Genomic DNA, 17,000 nt, shown 5'->3' on the forward strand with positions numbered 1-17,000 from the left:
AATGCCCTATCTCATGCTCCGAGCGCTGTCTGGACCGATGCCTGAACGAGTAGGTTCGAGACTGCCCACGCTCCTTCCTCGTCACCGCCGTCATTCTTTCTTCAAGCTCATGTGAGTTGATTGCGTTGGTTATTGCCTCTTGTGTCTCAACTATTTGCTCTCTTCAGTCTCAGCTCGGTTTCGGTGCACCTTGCAATACAAATGCCTTTCGAGCTGTTCCATCCAGCAGAGCTTACCAAGTCAACATTTTTTCGCTTTTCATATCGTCGGCGTGGCCTGCTTTGCACTTCCTATGAACATGCCTTTTCTAAACCGCATTTTGTCGCCATTCCTGTGCTGCTTTCCGGTCCAGCCACGCGAAGAGCATCCTACGTCTGACCTTCAGACCTTACCTTCCGCTCTGCACCTTCCTGCCTCGCAGATCCCCCACGCAGCTGGTCAGTGTCGCTCAAACCAGGCAGATACGGATGCCCTACACGAGCTATTCAGAACATCATCCTCAATCCGTGGCTACCGAACTGCATCTGTCCCATCTGGCTCCCATGTCCAAAGAGAGCGCTCATTTGATGCCGACTTCAAATTCGGCTTGCAAGAGCATTCACGGAAACAGCCCAGCAGGTTGGAGCAGCTGGGGAACCACATCAAGCAGAAGCTCTCAGAGTCAGGCTTGAGCAAGAGCGGCTCGAGATCTCACATAGCATCTGAAGACAACGCTCACAACTCGATTGAACCAGACAATACAAAACTGCGGATAAGCAACCCCGAGATCAGCTTGAGCCAGCGCTCCACCGGCCTTCTTGATCTCCTGCAGTCCCGAACCGCAAGCGAAGGGGGCTATGACAGCGATGCAAAGAGTATACAGACAGCCATGCTGAAGTCGAGAGAAGGGACAATGAAGCTGAGCCCGACAAGAGCACAGACATTACTATCTCCCATGGCTGCTCTGCGCCACATCGCCACCGATGGAGCCTATGCATCACCAGAAGCCAGAGAGTCAGACGACGATGACCTCCGACCTCAACCCGACCTCAGAGTCTTGTCATCACATGCGTCAACGACGGCGTGCACGAAGGACTTGTCGGAGGTAGAACAGGAGTCGCCATCAACTGATTTGGGGCAACTGAACACTAGAGCATCGGTAGGGGCCATCGAGCTCCTCCCTAGTTCTGTGTCCGCGACAATGTCTGTATCCCCTGCGGTGGGAGCGAAAGAGCCAGATCCGTTCACCACGGCGCCTTCGCCAAACGAATTCTCACTTGCTGCACAGCATGATACAGACTTCGCTGAAATGCTCAAGTCTCAAGGCGATAAAATTTCAGCCGCTAAGCGAGAGTCTCTGATCACCAACGGGACAAACCCTCGTGCCAGCTTGATGTCCAGTCTGGATCCAAACTTGCTCGAATTCATCTCGAGATCCGGCGAGAGCCTATCCGCTGATGTGGCAGGATGCCCATCCAAGGACCATGGGGCTGATGCCATGGTTGATCCGACGTCAGCGGTGTTGGACAACTCAGCAACCGTCAGGCCTGCGATGCCTGCAAGAGAGAATACTTCGAGAAGGGACGTTACTTCTCTGACCGAATCAGAACGGAGCTCCGTTCACCTATACAGTATGCGAATCTCTCAACGCCTCGCCAGCCCTTCCTTTGTTGCTACTCAATCCAGACCAAACACGAGCTACACAACAAGCCAAGTAGCAAGGCAAGACTTTACCGAAAGACGGCCCTCGCTAGGCCGAACATCAACGTCGGGAAACATCGTTGGCCGCATTACAGCTGAGCATAACAGGAGACCATCTGATCCTCAGACTCGACGGCTTTTTGAAGGTGACAGAACTTGTTCAAGGCATTCCTCCAAGAGAAAGAATGGCTCTTTACCAGAGAGCCCAACTGCAAGCAGAAATCCAGCACCACTACAGGGTACAGATGATGGTTCATCGTCCTATTGGAGTGACGGGGAAGTGGAACAGAATGGGCTCCAAAGGGCTCGCACAACCAAGAGAAACCCGAACAGCATTGCAATTGGAGGCAGATCTGAGTCCATCAGTTTGCCTATTGGGTCTAGCGTCGGTAGTCTCTCCGTGGCAGAAGAGAGCGCCTGGTTTAAGAGGAAGTCGTCACAGCATAAACGCGGTTCTGAACCAGATAGTCCGCTGCAAGCGTCTGCCAAGAGAAACAGAAGTGTCAGTCTGCCTGATGGACCTACCCATCAACCGCGCACCTGGCTTGGCCATGCCAGTCGTCGGGTGCAGCACCCAACTGAAGCAAACGAAACAATGAGCGTGATTGATGCTGATCAGCTACAAGATGCGAGGAAGTACAATACGACAGAAAGCAACGCGCGTCCAGGTAAAAATGCGGGGATGGAGAGATTGACAGATCTCAGTGCACAGGCTATTCGCGATGCACATGATGAAGATATGAGCGAGATCGAGCCACTTGACCGACGTCCTGGCGGAGAGGCCCGACCTGAACTGACCACATTCTGGTCTGATGCTGGGCCAGCCATGCTTGGAACGGGACTTTTGATACCAGGTAATCGATCCAAATCCGAGGACCAGGAGCCACTGGAATCTTCTTTGAATGGAAGACCGAATTTGCCGGAGTCCGCCACTAACTTGTGGCAAAGAACCTTCAAACGAGTACTGGAAGAGTCTGAGAATGATTCCTTGGGTGGTTTCCTCACAGCCCCCAGGTTCGATCGAGATGGCCGACGGAGGAGTACAAGGTCGAGCATCAGTACGTTACAGCTGCCATATGAGCACCGCGTATCGGAAGCGGATGTCGATCCGCTCGAAACTAGAGTCAAGAATAACTCGTCGCATCCTGTGGAGAAGAGTCTCCTCGAGGTGTGTATGAGGAAGCCTGACCCTCTGCCATCTGTCAATCCTAGAAGAAGCATTGTCATCATCGAGGGTCGCAAAGGTGTATACAACACTGTTGGGCCATCAAAGACCTCGCGAAAGAAAAGTCTACTGGACATTGGAAGACGTTTCAGTGTGATCGGAAGCTGTAGTGAAGCCGAGCGGACTTCGGGAGCCAGCACTCCACTGAGGGATCTCCTGGGCCTCTGGGGTCACTTTCCGAGCCATACAAGAGATGACAGATGTGGCTCGGCAGGCGCGAAAGACGGTGTTGCTGTGCGAGACTTTGGTCTTGAATGTCAAGATGAGAACAGTCCGTCTTGCTCAGCGGGGCACTCCAAATTGAATCCCGTGTTTGATGTGCAGACGCCTGACTCCCGGAAGATGCTATCCTTCAGTAAAGGCCGCATTGCCAAAGGGCAGACGAGGAGTGCTGGCTCACTGCGCGCCATGCAAACATCAAGGGCGCCGGCGGTACGCCTACAGAAGAGCAAGAAAGGGCTTGCCGCGCGGTGGAAGAGGTTGTACCGGATTAGCAGCATGGAATTTCAAGCGTATACGCACAATTATGGACACCGGAGCAGCATCGGTGTCGGTGCGAGTGTTGAGTATCCTGAGCTTGAAGTGGTTCCTGGAAGCATCGGGTGGCGATCAGACCTGGATGGAACTGTGGAAACTGATGATCAGCATCACCGAGAACGAGCAGGATATGTGCAGGATCGCTTGCAGCAGCCACTGGATACAGCGCCGTGGACCCAGGCATACCGCGACTGTGTCGGAAGTCTTTCTGCTCTGAAGAGTGACCCACACTTGCGACGGGCGAGCGTGGATGATGGGCCTGGACCAGCTCAGTATGGACATGTGGCTCTCGGAGCCATGCAGAGTGCCGAGTTGCGGGACAGCACTGTGGATTTTGAGTCACAGCTTGGAAAAGAGAAGGAGGCGGCGAAGGAGGGATTGATCCGCAAGGTTGAAAGCATGCAACCATTGCGAGCCTAATGTCGAACAAGCAGTACGGCGAGCAGGGGAGCAGAGGATACGCTGTATTTTAGCCAACAGTCGCACGATGACGGCAAAGTCAATGACAACATGGATACATTATGTTAGTAAGTGTGAGTACGAAGACGGTAGTAGCACGTGGGATGTTACCGGTGTCTTCGTTGACGAAACACGAAGTATAAGGATACAGCGACATTTGATGAAGTCTCTTTTCATTGTGCTATCGTACGTAAGAACGCCATTGGGCGATTTTCTGCTATCTTGGTCGATGCACTTCAAGACGGACCTTTTTGCTTGATCCATTCGCTATTCATATCCTAAACAGGGCGCACAGTGGCAGCCGATCGCCAGGCATACCAGCGCGAAAAACACACTCCCCTCTTTGACGACAACGTGGCTCTGAAGCAAATCCACTCCATTGCACTCCATCCACTCCACTCCACGACGGACGGGTATCAAACCTCGGATCTGCGTCCCAGTGACGTCCGGTCGATCAATGCAGGTACCAGTGCAAACCCCCCCCGGCCAAAATCACAGCACGAACCAAGCGCCCACGGCGACGAGGATCAACAAGCCGACGGTGATCTCGACGCGACCGACGTCCGAGGACGCCGTGGCCGTGGCCGTCACGGCACTGGTGGTGTGGGTTACCGTGATTGTTGGATGTGTCGTGATGACGTGCATGGACGCCGACGTCGTGGTTGTTGTGCTGCTGTTGACGAGCGAGCCGAATGCAGGTGGTGAGTGTGTGCTCGACGAGGCCATGGACGTGGTGTTCAGCGCTGAGAACGACGCGTTGGTGGAGGCGGACGTCGAGATGTTGAAAAGTGGCGTGGTAGCATTGGCGAGCGAGGTCGTCAATGTGGAGAAGATGGTCGATGTGTCCAGCACGGTCGTGGGAAGCGTGATCGTCGTACTGCCACGTGCGAGGGTTGTACTACCAGTGCCGTTGTGCATTGCGGTGCAGTTGCAGGACTCGGTTGTGGTGCTGATGCTCACAGAGATGGACACGGGTGCAGGATGTGCGGGCACCGAACTGATCGGGCTGGCCGACAGCTCTGAAAACGGGACCACAAGCGAGGCGACCGGAAGGGTCGGAAGTTCAGCTCTCTTGACAGGTTCACCGCCATCATTCGAGAGTGTAACGGTGGGATGGTTCGAGAACACCGGAACACCTGCGTTGACAGCACCGACGAGGCTCTTCTTCTTGTCAAGGAGCATGCTGAAGAGGCTGAAGATTTGGGGAGCGCGCAATGATGATGCTGACCCATTCAAGGTGCCGTTGAAGAGGGGCAAGGCAGTCGACACAGATGCCGTCGCAGAGACAGTGGAATTGCTTGAGACGTACGAGGTCACCTTGCTGGCGTGAGCAGTGGCGGTGCTATTGCCTCCTGTGACAGGACCTGGTACAGTGGTGACATCAGAGAAACCAGCAGTGACGATGGTGGACACAAAGACAAAGGTGGTTGAATTGCTAGGAGCAATGGCAGGGATTGTGCTGAAGACCGTGGTCGTCGAAGTCGAGTTGGTGTACTGCGGAGTGACAACTGAGGTCACGGTGAAAACTGCCGGCTGTGTAGCTTGTGTCTCAGAAGCCGGTAAGGTCACGTTGACGGCAAAGCCAGTAGGCTCGGCAGCAGCATCGACGGTCTTGGAGATGGTGGTAAAGACTGTCACGGTGAAAGTGGCAGCGTCAGCATCAGAAGTCTTGGTCGCAATCTGGGCAGAGGCGACGCTGAGGTGCGAAACTGCAGCACTGAGGACCGAGGCAACATCCGTGACGGTGGTGAACTGTGTCTTGGTCGCGATTATTGATGAAGCGCCACTGAGACGTGAAGAGGCTTCGCTCAAGATTGAAGCAATGTCTGTGACGGTAACGGACTGTGTTTTTGTCGCGATCACTGAGGAAGCCTCACCGAGAAGTGAGGAGGCTTCACTCAAGACCGAGGCGATGGGCTCGACAGTAGCCATGATGGCGCCATTGCTGGGGAGAGTGACTGTTGTCCAGGCCCAAATTGTTTCAGTGCCGTTGTGTAGTGTCGTGAGGCTCTTGGTGACTGAGGATGCAACACTCCAGTCTGATGGCAGGGGCAAAATCGAGAAGGGGAAGGTTGGCTCGATCGTGGTATTGGGAAATGGTGGACTTGAAGTGCCAACATCCGGAGCACCCCAGGATGGCGAAGGGTTTGACGGAGTCGCGCCAACATGGACAGATTCGGTGACAGTCATTGTGTAAGTTGAAGTCATGTTGCTGACCGGGATTGGAGCCTCAGTGGTGGCATTGCAGCTCGCAGTGGCATCGCAGGGAACACCGAAGGTCACTGTCGGGAACATCAGACTGAGAGTCTCCGGGACAGACACTGTGCTGAGAGTTAGTGTGCGACAAAAATGGAGGATGCGCAGCTGCGCTGTTGAGAGAACTTACCGCGAGTACCGCTGGCAGCAGGTGCCTCAGAGTCATCGGAATCGGTCACAGTACTGGTCACTGTTTGAGACTGTAAGCTTGTGATCTTGTCGTGGATCAAGAGGTGACTTGTTATCGTACCAGAAGAGAGAGCCAAGGTCGTAGTTGAGAAGACTGTCATGGTACTAGTCGAGCTAGAGTCTACGACTGCGCTCACGTTAGACAAAGTCCAACTATGGGCATTGGAGTTATCGTACCTGAGGCGGTCTGCGGGTCGATCTCGCTGCCACTTGCCGTGATAGTGGTGAGTTCGGTCAGAGTCAAGGTACCAGTGGCGTTGGTGGAGAGAAATGGAGGCAACCCTTCCGGTGCTGGGTCGAATTGAGTGACTGTGACCGTTGCAGTGTTTGGCAAGGAGACGAGGTCTGTCACTGTGACCATGAGGGACACGGTAGTGGTGTTGCATGCCTCAGCGTCGACGAGAGTGATGAAGACAGCGGCGATGTAGGTGAGCACGAACACTGGATGGCTGTTAGCGCACCTCGTTGACGAGTTCGAAATGCTGGTCTTTTGGGGCCGGATCCTCGTGAGACTCACTGAACATGTCCCACGGCGTCGTGGTGAGCCTCGCAGGGGTTTCTCTCGCCATGACGACAAGCAGAAGTGACGTTTGAACGAATGTGAGTGTTTGAGAATGAATGAGTGGTAATCGCTGACGTTAAAGAAGGTGATAGTTGGAGAGGAGATGGTTGGGAAGAGATCACAACAGCGCAGGCTGGTGGAAGAGGTTTTTTGTATAGGCGACAGTGCGCACTTCACGGTGAGCGCCTTGGCAGCGATACAGTAACATCAGGAGTCATATTGTCGCTGGTGCGTGCCCGGTGAGGTCGTCGATGTGTATTCACCGCCTCGGAATAGATTCCATCCTTCGTATCCCTCTCCTTGAAGGGAACGACGCCAGTCTTCGTCCCTGTCCAAGTCATGTCCTTGCATGACTCAAAGTCTGGAAGACATGCGGGACTTTCAACAGAGCCTTGATGACTTTGAGATATCTTTACCATCATGCATCGTCCCAATGTCCCGGAACAAGTCCAAGGGGGAACGAAGTGGGATTTTGGTGCATGTGATACGATGGCGGCATTCCGTGAAGAAGAGATATCACCAAGGCCACCAAACGCCTCCCAACAGACTTTGGCGTTTACTTTTTGAAGGTACGAGGGGCGTCCATATCATCCGTACGCCAGGGAATCGCAGATAACAAAGGACAGAGGTATGTAGACCTTGGCTCGACAGCAGGGAGCACAGTGCTACACCCACTGACTATTGAAACACAAACCGTCACATTACCCTGGACTTACATATGCCAATGTGCATACGACGTAGACAAAAGTTCTGCCAACGACGTGAGAGGGTGTGTTGAGAACAAAACTCATGATCACGGACATGATGTTAGACGCCGCGGCATCGACATGACAACTTTGAGGATGAGCGCTTCAGCCAGTATCCGGAAAGAAGCACTTTTTGAAATTGAAGCTGTTGATTCCTGTCTGAGTTTGCTCTGTCCTTGTGGTTGTTGAGCGTCGACCAGACGTTTGCTCGATATTGTGTGTTGAGCGCTGAGAAAGAGCTCCTGTTGATATTCTAGAGGAACTGTCGTCCATCTCCATGCACACAGGGTCTTCACAACAAGGTCTCTCAGTGCTCAACAGGCTATGAGAGTGTGGTAGGGCTTTCGTCGTTCAGTCGAAGATTGGTCACGGTTGCTGCATTTGTCGACGTCATGACACCGCTTGAAGACACTCAAGTGAGATGGGCAAAGGACAGCCTCTAAGGTGTTAGAACAACGCTTTTGAAAGACAAAGAGAGGATCGAGAGCGGTGATGAACGCGGCCCGACAGGAGCAGCAGTGTGAAGAGAAGGAGGACGAGAGGAAGGCGCGCCCCGGGATGTTGAGCGACGTGCCTGCCAAGGACCCCGCCGACGCCACCATTCCCGGTTCGGCGGCGGCGGCGGCGGCGGCGGCAAAAGCGTCGTCATGGGCCGACGAATGACCAGACACCAAGCGGAGACTGAAGAATGAAGACGCATGCACGGTCTTCATGACCCCGGCAGCAGGGAACGTGGAGTATATGCCCGAAACGCACTCGTGCCTATTGCATCCGAACACTTTGACCAGCAAGTCAGTGACTGTCGATTAAGCAGACGATGTCATCGCATCATCACCACGACCACGGCCATGACCACGGACACGGACACAGTCACGGCGATGGACATGACCATTCACATGACCTAGAGCCAGCGCTGCAGTCGAATCTCTACAAGCAAATCGACTTTGAGGGGATTATCACTCTCAACGAGGCTGAGAACCGGTCGGGAGCAGCCATCGTCCAGAAAACATGGGATGAGCGGCTCAATGATCAGCCTGTCCTTGAAAGCGACGCGGACGAGCAGTTACTGATGCACATCCCTTTCTCCGGATCCTGCAAGCTCTACTCCCTCATCATAAGGACCTCAGACTCCGACTCGGCGCCGCAGACGTTGAAACTCTTCCGGAACAGAGATGACATGGACTTCAGCCTGGCGTCAGATCTCAAGCCCACCCAGACACTGACCTTGCCAAAGAGCAACGACGTGGCCGAGATACCGCTGAACCGGGCGCTTTGGAACGGCACGACGTCAATCACCCTTTTCTTCGAAGACAATCATTCCGGAGGAGAGGAGGAGGTGACGAGGATCGGTTATCTCGGGTTCAAGGGAGATTTCATGGCGCTGAACCGTGAGCCGGTGCATGTGCTGTACGAGGCGGCGGCCAATCCAAAAGATCATAAGGTGATTCAGGGGCTGACCAACACCAACGAGTCCATGTCGGGTCAGTGAGGTTTAGGGGGGTCAATGCTCTATTTGGTAGGAACGCGAGAGGTATCAATCAGTTCATGCCAGACAGACCGCTCAAAATGCATATCATCCATGTGGGAGCCTCACGACGTCATGAAGCTTCTAAAGCGACCCGTCTCTGCCTTGCCCTCTCCTTCTGCTTCTGCAGCTTCTCTTCTTGAAGGTCGAGCTCCGTCCTAGGAACTTGTGGGAGCGTTCCCTCGCCCACGATGGTCTTGTTCGGCGCGTCGGGCAGACCGACGACCTCCCTTTCCATCGCCTCCAATTCGTCTTCCACCTCGTCCTCGTCTTCATTTGACATCTGGCCGGCCAGCGCGTCGCTGATCTCCTGCTGATACCGCCTGGCGTCCTCGGTCTCGCCCATCAATTTCTCCACGGCTTCCAACCCGCCCATTTCCTGGTGGATCATGTTCAGCACCTGCGTCCCCTGCTGCAACCCGAACAGCACGTCTTTCTGCACCAGCGCGAATTCGACACTGCTCGTCAGTTTCTCCAGCTGCTCCAACTGCGCGTCCGTCTTGGAGAGCAGGGACTCCTGGTATTTCTTCCGGCGCAGCGCGAGGAGCGCCTTCTGTTTGTCGCCTTTGGCGAGACACGCCTTTGCGATCTCGGTCTCCCGGTTCGTGATCACGGTGATGCGTTTCTGATACTGGCGCAGCTTGTCGCGCTGGTTCTTCATGTCCAGGATCGCCCTGCAGGGAGCAAGCCCAAGTGTCAGAGCGCAATCCAATGGATTTGTCGAGGGAACCGCAACTGACCTGTCCTGGGCGGAGATTTTATGAGAGCTCTGTGAGTTCCCCATCGTCGCTGCATGGCCGCCCGCGGCGAGCAGCAATTTGACATGCAAGTTCAATCGCTGGGAGAATCTACAGTAACTTGACAAATGTTGCGGGCTCGAATCCTCATCTCGCTGATTGCAATCACCATTACGTTAGAGCGAAAGAAGGAGTGGTGCAGTTTACTAGTCCCTACGGTGGAGTGTTCGTGTAACGTCTGCTTGTGATATCAGCGACGTTTGCAAGGGAGACTTTCCCGCTTGTTCGACCCAATCTTCGCGCAACCTCAGCCTGGGCAAGTTCGAATGAGGGAGCCGAGTACAAAGAGAATTTATTTTCAGCGCATCAAGCGGGAGAATGCGGTTCTGATTGCCCTACTTCTGGTCCACACCCAGGAAAGGTTGGTCAGATTTCCTTTCCGGTGGGACGATCTGGGTTGCCAGGGGCCGCGTTGGCCGGATGCCGAGAGCAACAGAGACTGCAAACAGGAAAGAAATAGAAGAGGACACGGAGAGGGTCACTCGGAAGCAGAGATACTCAGTGGCACTGCCACCATGAGATCGATGTCGCAAAGGACAGCGCCCATGTGAATGGACTGAAACACGTTTGGATTTCCGTCCGTTCCCATGAGCGCACTGCGCGGGCAGATCGATGTCGCGCCTCACTTGACTTCGCCGCGACCCTTTCCCCATGTATAAACAGATCTGCACTCTAAGGTGTTCTTCTAAACGATCACGTCAAAATCCCAGTGTCACCGACCGGGACTTGAGCCAGGACCGTGCAGATCCTCGTGTCCATGTCATTCTTACGCGGTGCAAGGTATCCCACGAAGATCAAATTGGGCCCAGCCCAGTAATTAGTACAAGCGTCAATACGAATCCGAATGATCCTCGCGAACGGACAAGACGCAAGCCAAGCGGGAGGGCGAATAGCGATGTGAAGCGCGAGATCTAGCTATCGATGACCCGACGATCCAGCACTACCCCAACCAGAGGATGGGACGTCAAGCCGTAAGAGACACGTCAAGGCCGACGAAGGAAGCCAGCCAGAGGGGAATCTTGCCGTGACGACGAGCGAGAATGCGATGCTGCAAAGCCAGAATCTAACACGCACGCACCTGTTCGCATTCCGTCACTTCTCTCATCAAACACTTTTCCCCTCTGGCAGAATGACGACTCGACCAGGGGAACCCCGTCTCGAAAGAGCACAAACAAAGCCTGCCTCCCTCCACGCTGCTGACCGCAAAACCAGAAAAGTGTGCGCGACGCGACTGTCTGAATAACCCATCACTTCTGCCTCCCAATATTCGTCCTCGCTCTCGCGTGTGGTACTCCAAATCCTCTTCTCTTCGCCGCCTTTCATTGGACGCACGATCCCCTTCAATGTAGCTTCATCCTCACCAGTGAGTAAGTGGCAGGGAAATCACGGATCACGAAACCAGGATAGGGATCGAGACCGACGCTCACACTGCCGAGCAGATTTCCCGTCTCATCACATCACCTCTCCTCCAACACCTGCTCCTTCTGCTCCTTGTGCTCCTTCTTCTTCTTCTTCTTCTTCTTCTTCTACTCCTCCTTCTCCTGCTACGTTTGCTCCTCCTTCTTCTGCTACGTTTGCTCCTCCTTCTTCTGCTACGTTTGCTCCTCCTATTCTCCCTGTCTGACCACTCGCTCGTCCGCGCCCACTCAATACCAATGTCTAGGCGGCCTGAAGATATTGTTGACAACCACACGATTCATGGCATTGGCGTTGGCATATGCCCGATTAAGATTGACAGGCGTATTGATCTGCGTATTGCGGTTGATGTTCCAGTCTCCTCCTCGGCCTCCTGCTCGACATCTCGGCGGTGGCGGCGGTCGGCAACAGATGATGTCGGAGTCCTCGGACCTAATCACACACACTGTATTAGTAGGGTATCGTCGCCCTTCTTCTTTTCTAGCATGGAATAGCATGTCCAGGAATCGCGTGTCGGCAGTCTTACCAAGACGAGCACGACGAGTATCCCGAATCACTATCGTAGTCCCAGTCGTGGGGTCGGCGACGTCGCCCATGGTGCCGTTCCCTCGGGATATGGATCGTTGCACGGTCGCAGTCGATATAGATTGCATCGTCGCGGTACCTGTATCCGTGCCTGCTGGACTGGGTCAAGAAGAGGGGTTCGCGCCAGCTGCTGGGCCGGTAGCGCCAGATTTCCATGTTTGGCATTTGGAAATGGTGGGTGGTTGATCGGGCTACTTCTGTTGGTAGGGTTGGCGTTGTTGGTATTGTCGTTGCTCTCTAGTTGTGTAGGGAGGTATCCGTGGGTAGTGATTCCGCTGTGAAGATACCTTTCAACCTATAAGTACCTGCGGTAGTTAAGATGGTGCCTGCTTCGTCAACGTTGGCGCTGGGGCAGACACACATACAGAGACAAATGCCGACGCAATGGAATGGGAAAGAAACAGATGATCAAACGCCAACCAGCGTGATCAAAGAAAGTGAGTTTGCAAACCGGTTGTCTTGGACGAAGAAAGGAAGTGGACACAAACGCCGTGGTAGGGACACAAACACGAGCCGTATGTGCGGCCATCGATGCCTGAATGCCTGCTGGCCTTTAGGCGGTGGACTTGAATGCCTAATCTGGTCCTGCTGGACCATATTGTTTGCTATGCCTCCTTGTGCGACGGTGGATTAAGTTTGAGGTGGGACAAAGACATTGACTAGGTACTGCTGCGTAGAATCTGCGCATCATTGCATGCATGGTGTAGGTGGATTGAGGAAAATCAGATGTGGTGGGAAGATGAAGATCAAGCAAGTCTGTAGATTACCTCAAACGTAGCTGTTGAGCTCTCTGCGTGGAGGCACCGATCACGCACTCAGGAGTAGATGCAAGCTTGTATGCTCGCCTTCTCAAGCTGCTCCAGCTGGGAGCCTTACCTTAGGCCCTGACTGGTGGCCGGTAATGACGTCCTTTCCAGATCTCCTAGACTTTGTGTTTCAGGCCTGCCTCGCAATATGTTGTAGCTTTCTGAACGAAAGAGCCACGCCTTTAGAGAGTATTGTCATTTGAAGAGGGTTCAGCGTGTGTTTTCAGCTGTTTGTCGATTAAGAGCTGGAGCGAAGTGAGACGCTGAGCAATGAAGTGAGACGTAATGAAGTAAAGTGAAGTCAGGCGCTCCTGGCGCAAAAAGGTGAAGTAAAGTAGGGCGCCCAGAGACTAGAGCACACCTACACACCCAAAAAACTGCCGCTGCTGCTAGCGAGGTCTGATGGTCCCGACACAGGTATCGAGGGTAATCACGACATGAATAGGATTTGAACCTATGCCTCCGAAGAGATGTGATGGTCTAGAGAAGGAATTCTAGTCACACGCCTTAACCGCTCGGCCATCATGTCTACTGTACTGATTTTAGAATGTATTTCTCAAATAAATTATATATATTATTATTTTTACCTCGGCTGTGATTATGCCGAGGCATTACGCATTGGGCGCTTAGTCAGAGTAGCCTGTGCCCTACAGAGTAGATGCCCAGCCGGCCGGTTAGGTGGCCGCCTTTCATTGAATCATAATTTGTGGGGTGCACAGCTATCCAGGAGCATACACAGGAGACCGATTGCATCGAGGACATGATTTGTCAGGAACGCTAAGATCACCAAGACCGCTAAGGGTCCTAGATAAGTAGGCTGAGACTCGCACGAGGGAAGCATTCTTCTCTCTCATACTTCGAGTCCTGAGGAGACAATCACGTCAAGGTTTACTAAATACCTTGGATACTGTCGCTGGTGTGAGGTTCTGCCTATCTAATAATTGAGCCCATCCCTAACGTTATCGAAGGAGACAGTCATATGGAAATTTCAGGCTTTGGCCTATACAACTTCCATCGAGGCACAGCCACCGGTTCACCACGGATACGTCATGTCCGTGGACGTGAAGGTCGCGTGTAAACCATTCTTATCAGTGTCGGTAATCAACTTGCACGCTTGTATCGCCCCGTCGCTGGCACTTCCCGCCATGTTCGAATATCCATTCAGATTGGTAGCCCTGAAACCCGGATCAATCATGTTGACCTTGAAACCCTCCTTGCCCAGCTGAACTGCGTACAGAGCGCCGAGCATATTGTCGGCAGCCTTTGATGTAATGTAAGCCTTGTTTTCAAGTGTCTCTCCGAACCCGTAATACGGAAATTCGGGATCCAAAGCACAGGTAATCGACCCTAGACCAGACGACATGAACACCAGACGAGGGATTTCAGCCTTTCGCAGGAGCGGGATGAATGCTTCAGTCGTGCAGGCATATCCCGTGACGTTGGTGGCGAGCACGCGGTTGAAGTTCTCACGCGGAGTGGTGCCTTCCGTTTTGCTGATGCCGGCGTTGTTGAACAGGACATCGAGACGTCTGTACTTTTGCTCGACGTATTTGGCGGCTTTGGCGATGGAGTCGTCACTGTCGACGTCGAGCTCTATGGGTTCGACCGACGTCCCGTTGGCAAGGTCGGTAATGCTGCTGGCAGCCTCCTTGCCTTTCTCGAAACTGCGGGAGCCAAGGAGGATATGGTACTTTATCTGTTCGGCTGCTAGCTTCTTCACGGTCTCGTACCCAAGCCCTTGGTTCGCGCCAGAAACCAGGACGAGAGTATGGTCGGATGGGATCGCAGACATGGTGGGTATGGATGCTAGAAGAAAAGTGAATCGAACGGTCTGAGTATCGCGAGTCAAGTTGGATGCAGCGACAATGTGAACTAGGGAGATATTGTTCTGCATTTGTACCTCTTATTCTCCTGTAATCGGTCGGACTTACCGTGCTCTTTGTCTCTCATCCGCAAGGGAAAGCATACCTCGCATGGACGCCTTCTACACCGGCCGTTTCAATTTGTTGTCTTTCCATGATTGATGCCGTCCAGAGTCGATATGTAATGAGGAAGGAAGATGAAGAGCCAAATCCGCAAGTCGCTTCATGCGGCTAGTCTCTAGTTCGCGAGCGGGCCAATCACAGCCGACGGCGTTAAGGGGTTTGCGTTTGCGTTCGCCCACGTAAAATGCCTCGACCATCCGAGTCCTCGTCATCACCCTCGGCCCGTGAACCATGCAGTACTGTGTAGATGGCAGAGTCTATCAGGTGAGAAACGGCGTTTCTATGATGCCCGGGCCCTTCAGCACGAGAAGGGCCAGTGCAAGACACTTCCCAGCCTGCACACCTTGATCTCCTATCCTTCTTCCTTCGCCTTCTGAGTGCCAGGCGCTGTGGGGTTTCCAGCCAAGTTCACCCAAGACTTGTATGAATCTGGCAACATTCAGTAATCGCGGCGCGAGAGACCTTTCAGTTCCTCGTCGGGACCATGACCGGGATCTCAGATCGGCCGGTGACTCGGGCGAAGAACCCGACGTTGCAGCGGCGCAATAAAGCTTGCCTTACCTGCAAAATCAGACGTGTCAAGTGCTCCTACGAACGGCCGTCGTGCCAGCGCTGTCTGAGTACGGGTCGGAAATGCGACGGCTACCCAACGACTGAGCCGACGCCGCCAAAAGATGATGCTCCGGTAGTTTTGATGATGGTAATGGCGTGTCCCGCTCCCTCTCAATGCGACCAGGTGGCCTTGACGGCGTTCCAATTCTTTACTCAAGTCTGTGCCCCTGCCTTGCTGAACTATGGAAGCCAACGGTTCTGGAACGAGTTGGTCTTGCAGGCTTGCTACGTGGACGAGAGCATCAAGCACCTCACCATCGCAGCCTCACGGCTGGGACGCCACCACTCAGCAGCCCTTTCTCAGCAACCTGGGGACTGGGACCCGGTGTTTCTCTCACACTACGGGAAGGCCTTGAATTTGCTCAGCGGCAATCGAAACCCAGACCCTTCATTTCTGCTCATGGCGTGTCTGCTACTCATACTCTGCGACGAGTTTCGAGGCCATTCTTTCGCCGCGCTGCAACACTTGATCGCCGGACGAAGGATCCTGGCGACATATCAGCCAAGCAAATACACTGAGCACCAACATGCCACCGTCGAAGAGCTCGGCCCAATCTTTGCTAGGCTTGAATTACAGACTGGCGAGCTGTACTGCCAAGTCAGACCACTTCCCGAAAATTGGCAGCTCAACCAAAACCGGAAGTCGTGGCTGCCAGGGGACATCCAGCGTTATGTCACTACCAATGGTGAGAAAGGGCAATGGACAAGCGTCGACGATGCAGCTCGGTCACTGCAAGCCATCACATCGGAATGTACGTCTCGACAGGTAGACGGGGCCCCGCCACCGACAAGATTCCATACCGTTCCGAATTTGACGACAAGGCTCAATGGATGGCTCGACATGTACACCATTTTCGAATCAAGCGTACAGTCCAGGCCCACACATGCAGACCACACCGACTTGTACCTGCTTAGGATGTACCATAGCTGCGTCTACGTGCTCTCACGTTGCGAGCCGTTCAAGCAAGAGCTGGCGTTCGATTCGTACTCCAGCAACATAGAGCATGTCATGGTCGTCTGCGGCTTCCTCGTCCGCACAGCCAAAATGCGCATTATCCCAATCCTCTTTTTCGTCGGCACCAGGTACCGCAACGCCAGCGTTCGACGGAGGGCGATAGGATTGCTCAAACAGTATGGATTGGACGGTCAGCTCCTCGCGAGGATCGCATTGCGGGTGGTGCGGCTTGAGGAAAAGAGTGTCACGGAGCCGATTGTATGTTCTGATGTCCCCGAGGAGAGCCGCATCAGACTGGTTGACATGCTGTTCGACGTACGTGCCGCGTCGTACATTCTACGGTTCAAGCGGAGGCCATATGGTGATGACACAGCCTTGGAAACCGTCTCAATACCGGCTCCCGCGCTATCCTGGGATCCTGAACCTCGAAAGCCTGTTCATGCAGTGAGTGTTCTATTATTTCTTGTGCAGGGCTGGTGCTGATTGACGTATGTAGTGCGAACTCCTCACATCTGTCTTGAGATTCAATTTCATATCCTTTTGGAATCAGGATGATCCGGCGTTCGCGGTCCCGGCAGGTTTCGGTGGGACATGACCGGCCATTTTCTCAAAGGATCGGAAATTGGCTGTCCCGTATGAGCCAAGCTACCTGAGAGAGAGATGGG

At 53.7% G+C, this 17,000-nt stretch overlaps 6 protein-coding genes and 1 non-coding gene across 7 annotated transcripts; 3 read left to right on the top strand and 4 right to left on the bottom strand.

Annotated features, from left to right (window-relative positions):
- Positions 1-298: 298 nt before the first annotated feature.
- G647_05950 (uncharacterized protein) lies at positions 299-3,862 on the top strand (the record flags this gene model as incomplete). Its single annotated transcript, XM_008730276.1, has 1 exon — positions 299-3,862. One exon carries the CDS (start codon positions 299-301, stop codon positions 3,860-3,862), a length of 3,564 nt encoding a protein of 1,187 aa, XP_008728498.1.
- A 531-nt stretch (positions 3,863-4,393) lies between these two features.
- Positions 4,394-6,915, bottom strand: G647_05951 (uncharacterized protein; the record flags this gene model as incomplete). Its single annotated transcript, XM_008730277.1, has 5 exons — positions 4,394-6,222; positions 6,288-6,347; positions 6,408-6,473; positions 6,524-6,787; positions 6,864-6,915. 5 exons carry the CDS (start codon positions 6,913-6,915, stop codon positions 4,394-4,396), a joined length of 2,271 nt encoding a protein of 756 aa, XP_008728499.1.
- A 1,556-nt stretch (positions 6,916-8,471) lies between these two features.
- On the top strand, positions 8,472-9,143 carry G647_05952 (uncharacterized protein; the record flags this gene model as incomplete). Its single annotated transcript, XM_008730278.1, has 1 exon — positions 8,472-9,143. The coding sequence occupies one exon, from the start codon at positions 8,472-8,474 to the stop codon at positions 9,141-9,143; it is 672 nt and encodes a 223-aa protein (XP_008728500.1).
- Positions 9,144-9,252: 109 nt separating this feature from the next.
- On the bottom strand, positions 9,253-9,963 carry G647_05953 (uncharacterized protein; the record flags this gene model as incomplete). Its single annotated transcript, XM_008730279.1, has 2 exons — positions 9,253-9,853; positions 9,920-9,963. The coding sequence occupies 2 exons, from the start codon at positions 9,961-9,963 to the stop codon at positions 9,253-9,255; spliced, it is 645 nt and encodes a 214-aa protein (XP_008728501.1).
- Positions 9,964-13,216: 3,253 nt separating this feature from the next.
- On the bottom strand, positions 13,217-13,312 carry G647_05954. Its single transcript has one exon. It is a non-coding gene; the product is annotated as a tRNA-Ser (tRNA).
- A 504-nt stretch (positions 13,313-13,816) lies between these two features.
- On the bottom strand, positions 13,817-14,575 carry G647_05955 (uncharacterized protein; the record flags this gene model as incomplete). The annotated part of the gene is made up of 1 exon (XM_008730280.1): positions 13,817-14,575. The coding sequence occupies one exon, from the start codon at positions 14,573-14,575 to the stop codon at positions 13,817-13,819; it is 759 nt and encodes a 252-aa protein (XP_008728502.1).
- A 677-nt stretch (positions 14,576-15,252) lies between these two features.
- G647_05956 (uncharacterized protein) lies at positions 15,253-16,930 on the top strand (the record flags this gene model as incomplete). The annotated part of the gene is made up of 2 exons (XM_008730281.1): positions 15,253-16,779; positions 16,832-16,930. The coding sequence occupies 2 exons, from the start codon at positions 15,253-15,255 to the stop codon at positions 16,928-16,930; spliced, it is 1,626 nt and encodes a 541-aa protein (XP_008728503.1).
- Positions 16,931-17,000: the final 70 nt, after the last annotated feature.

The sequence above is a fragment of the Cladophialophora carrionii genome (genome assembly GCF_000365165.1).
Source record: "Cladophialophora carrionii CBS 160.54 unplaced genomic scaffold supercont1.5, whole genome shotgun sequence".
NCBI lineage: Eukaryota > Fungi > Ascomycota > Eurotiomycetes > Chaetothyriales > Herpotrichiellaceae > Cladophialophora > Cladophialophora carrionii.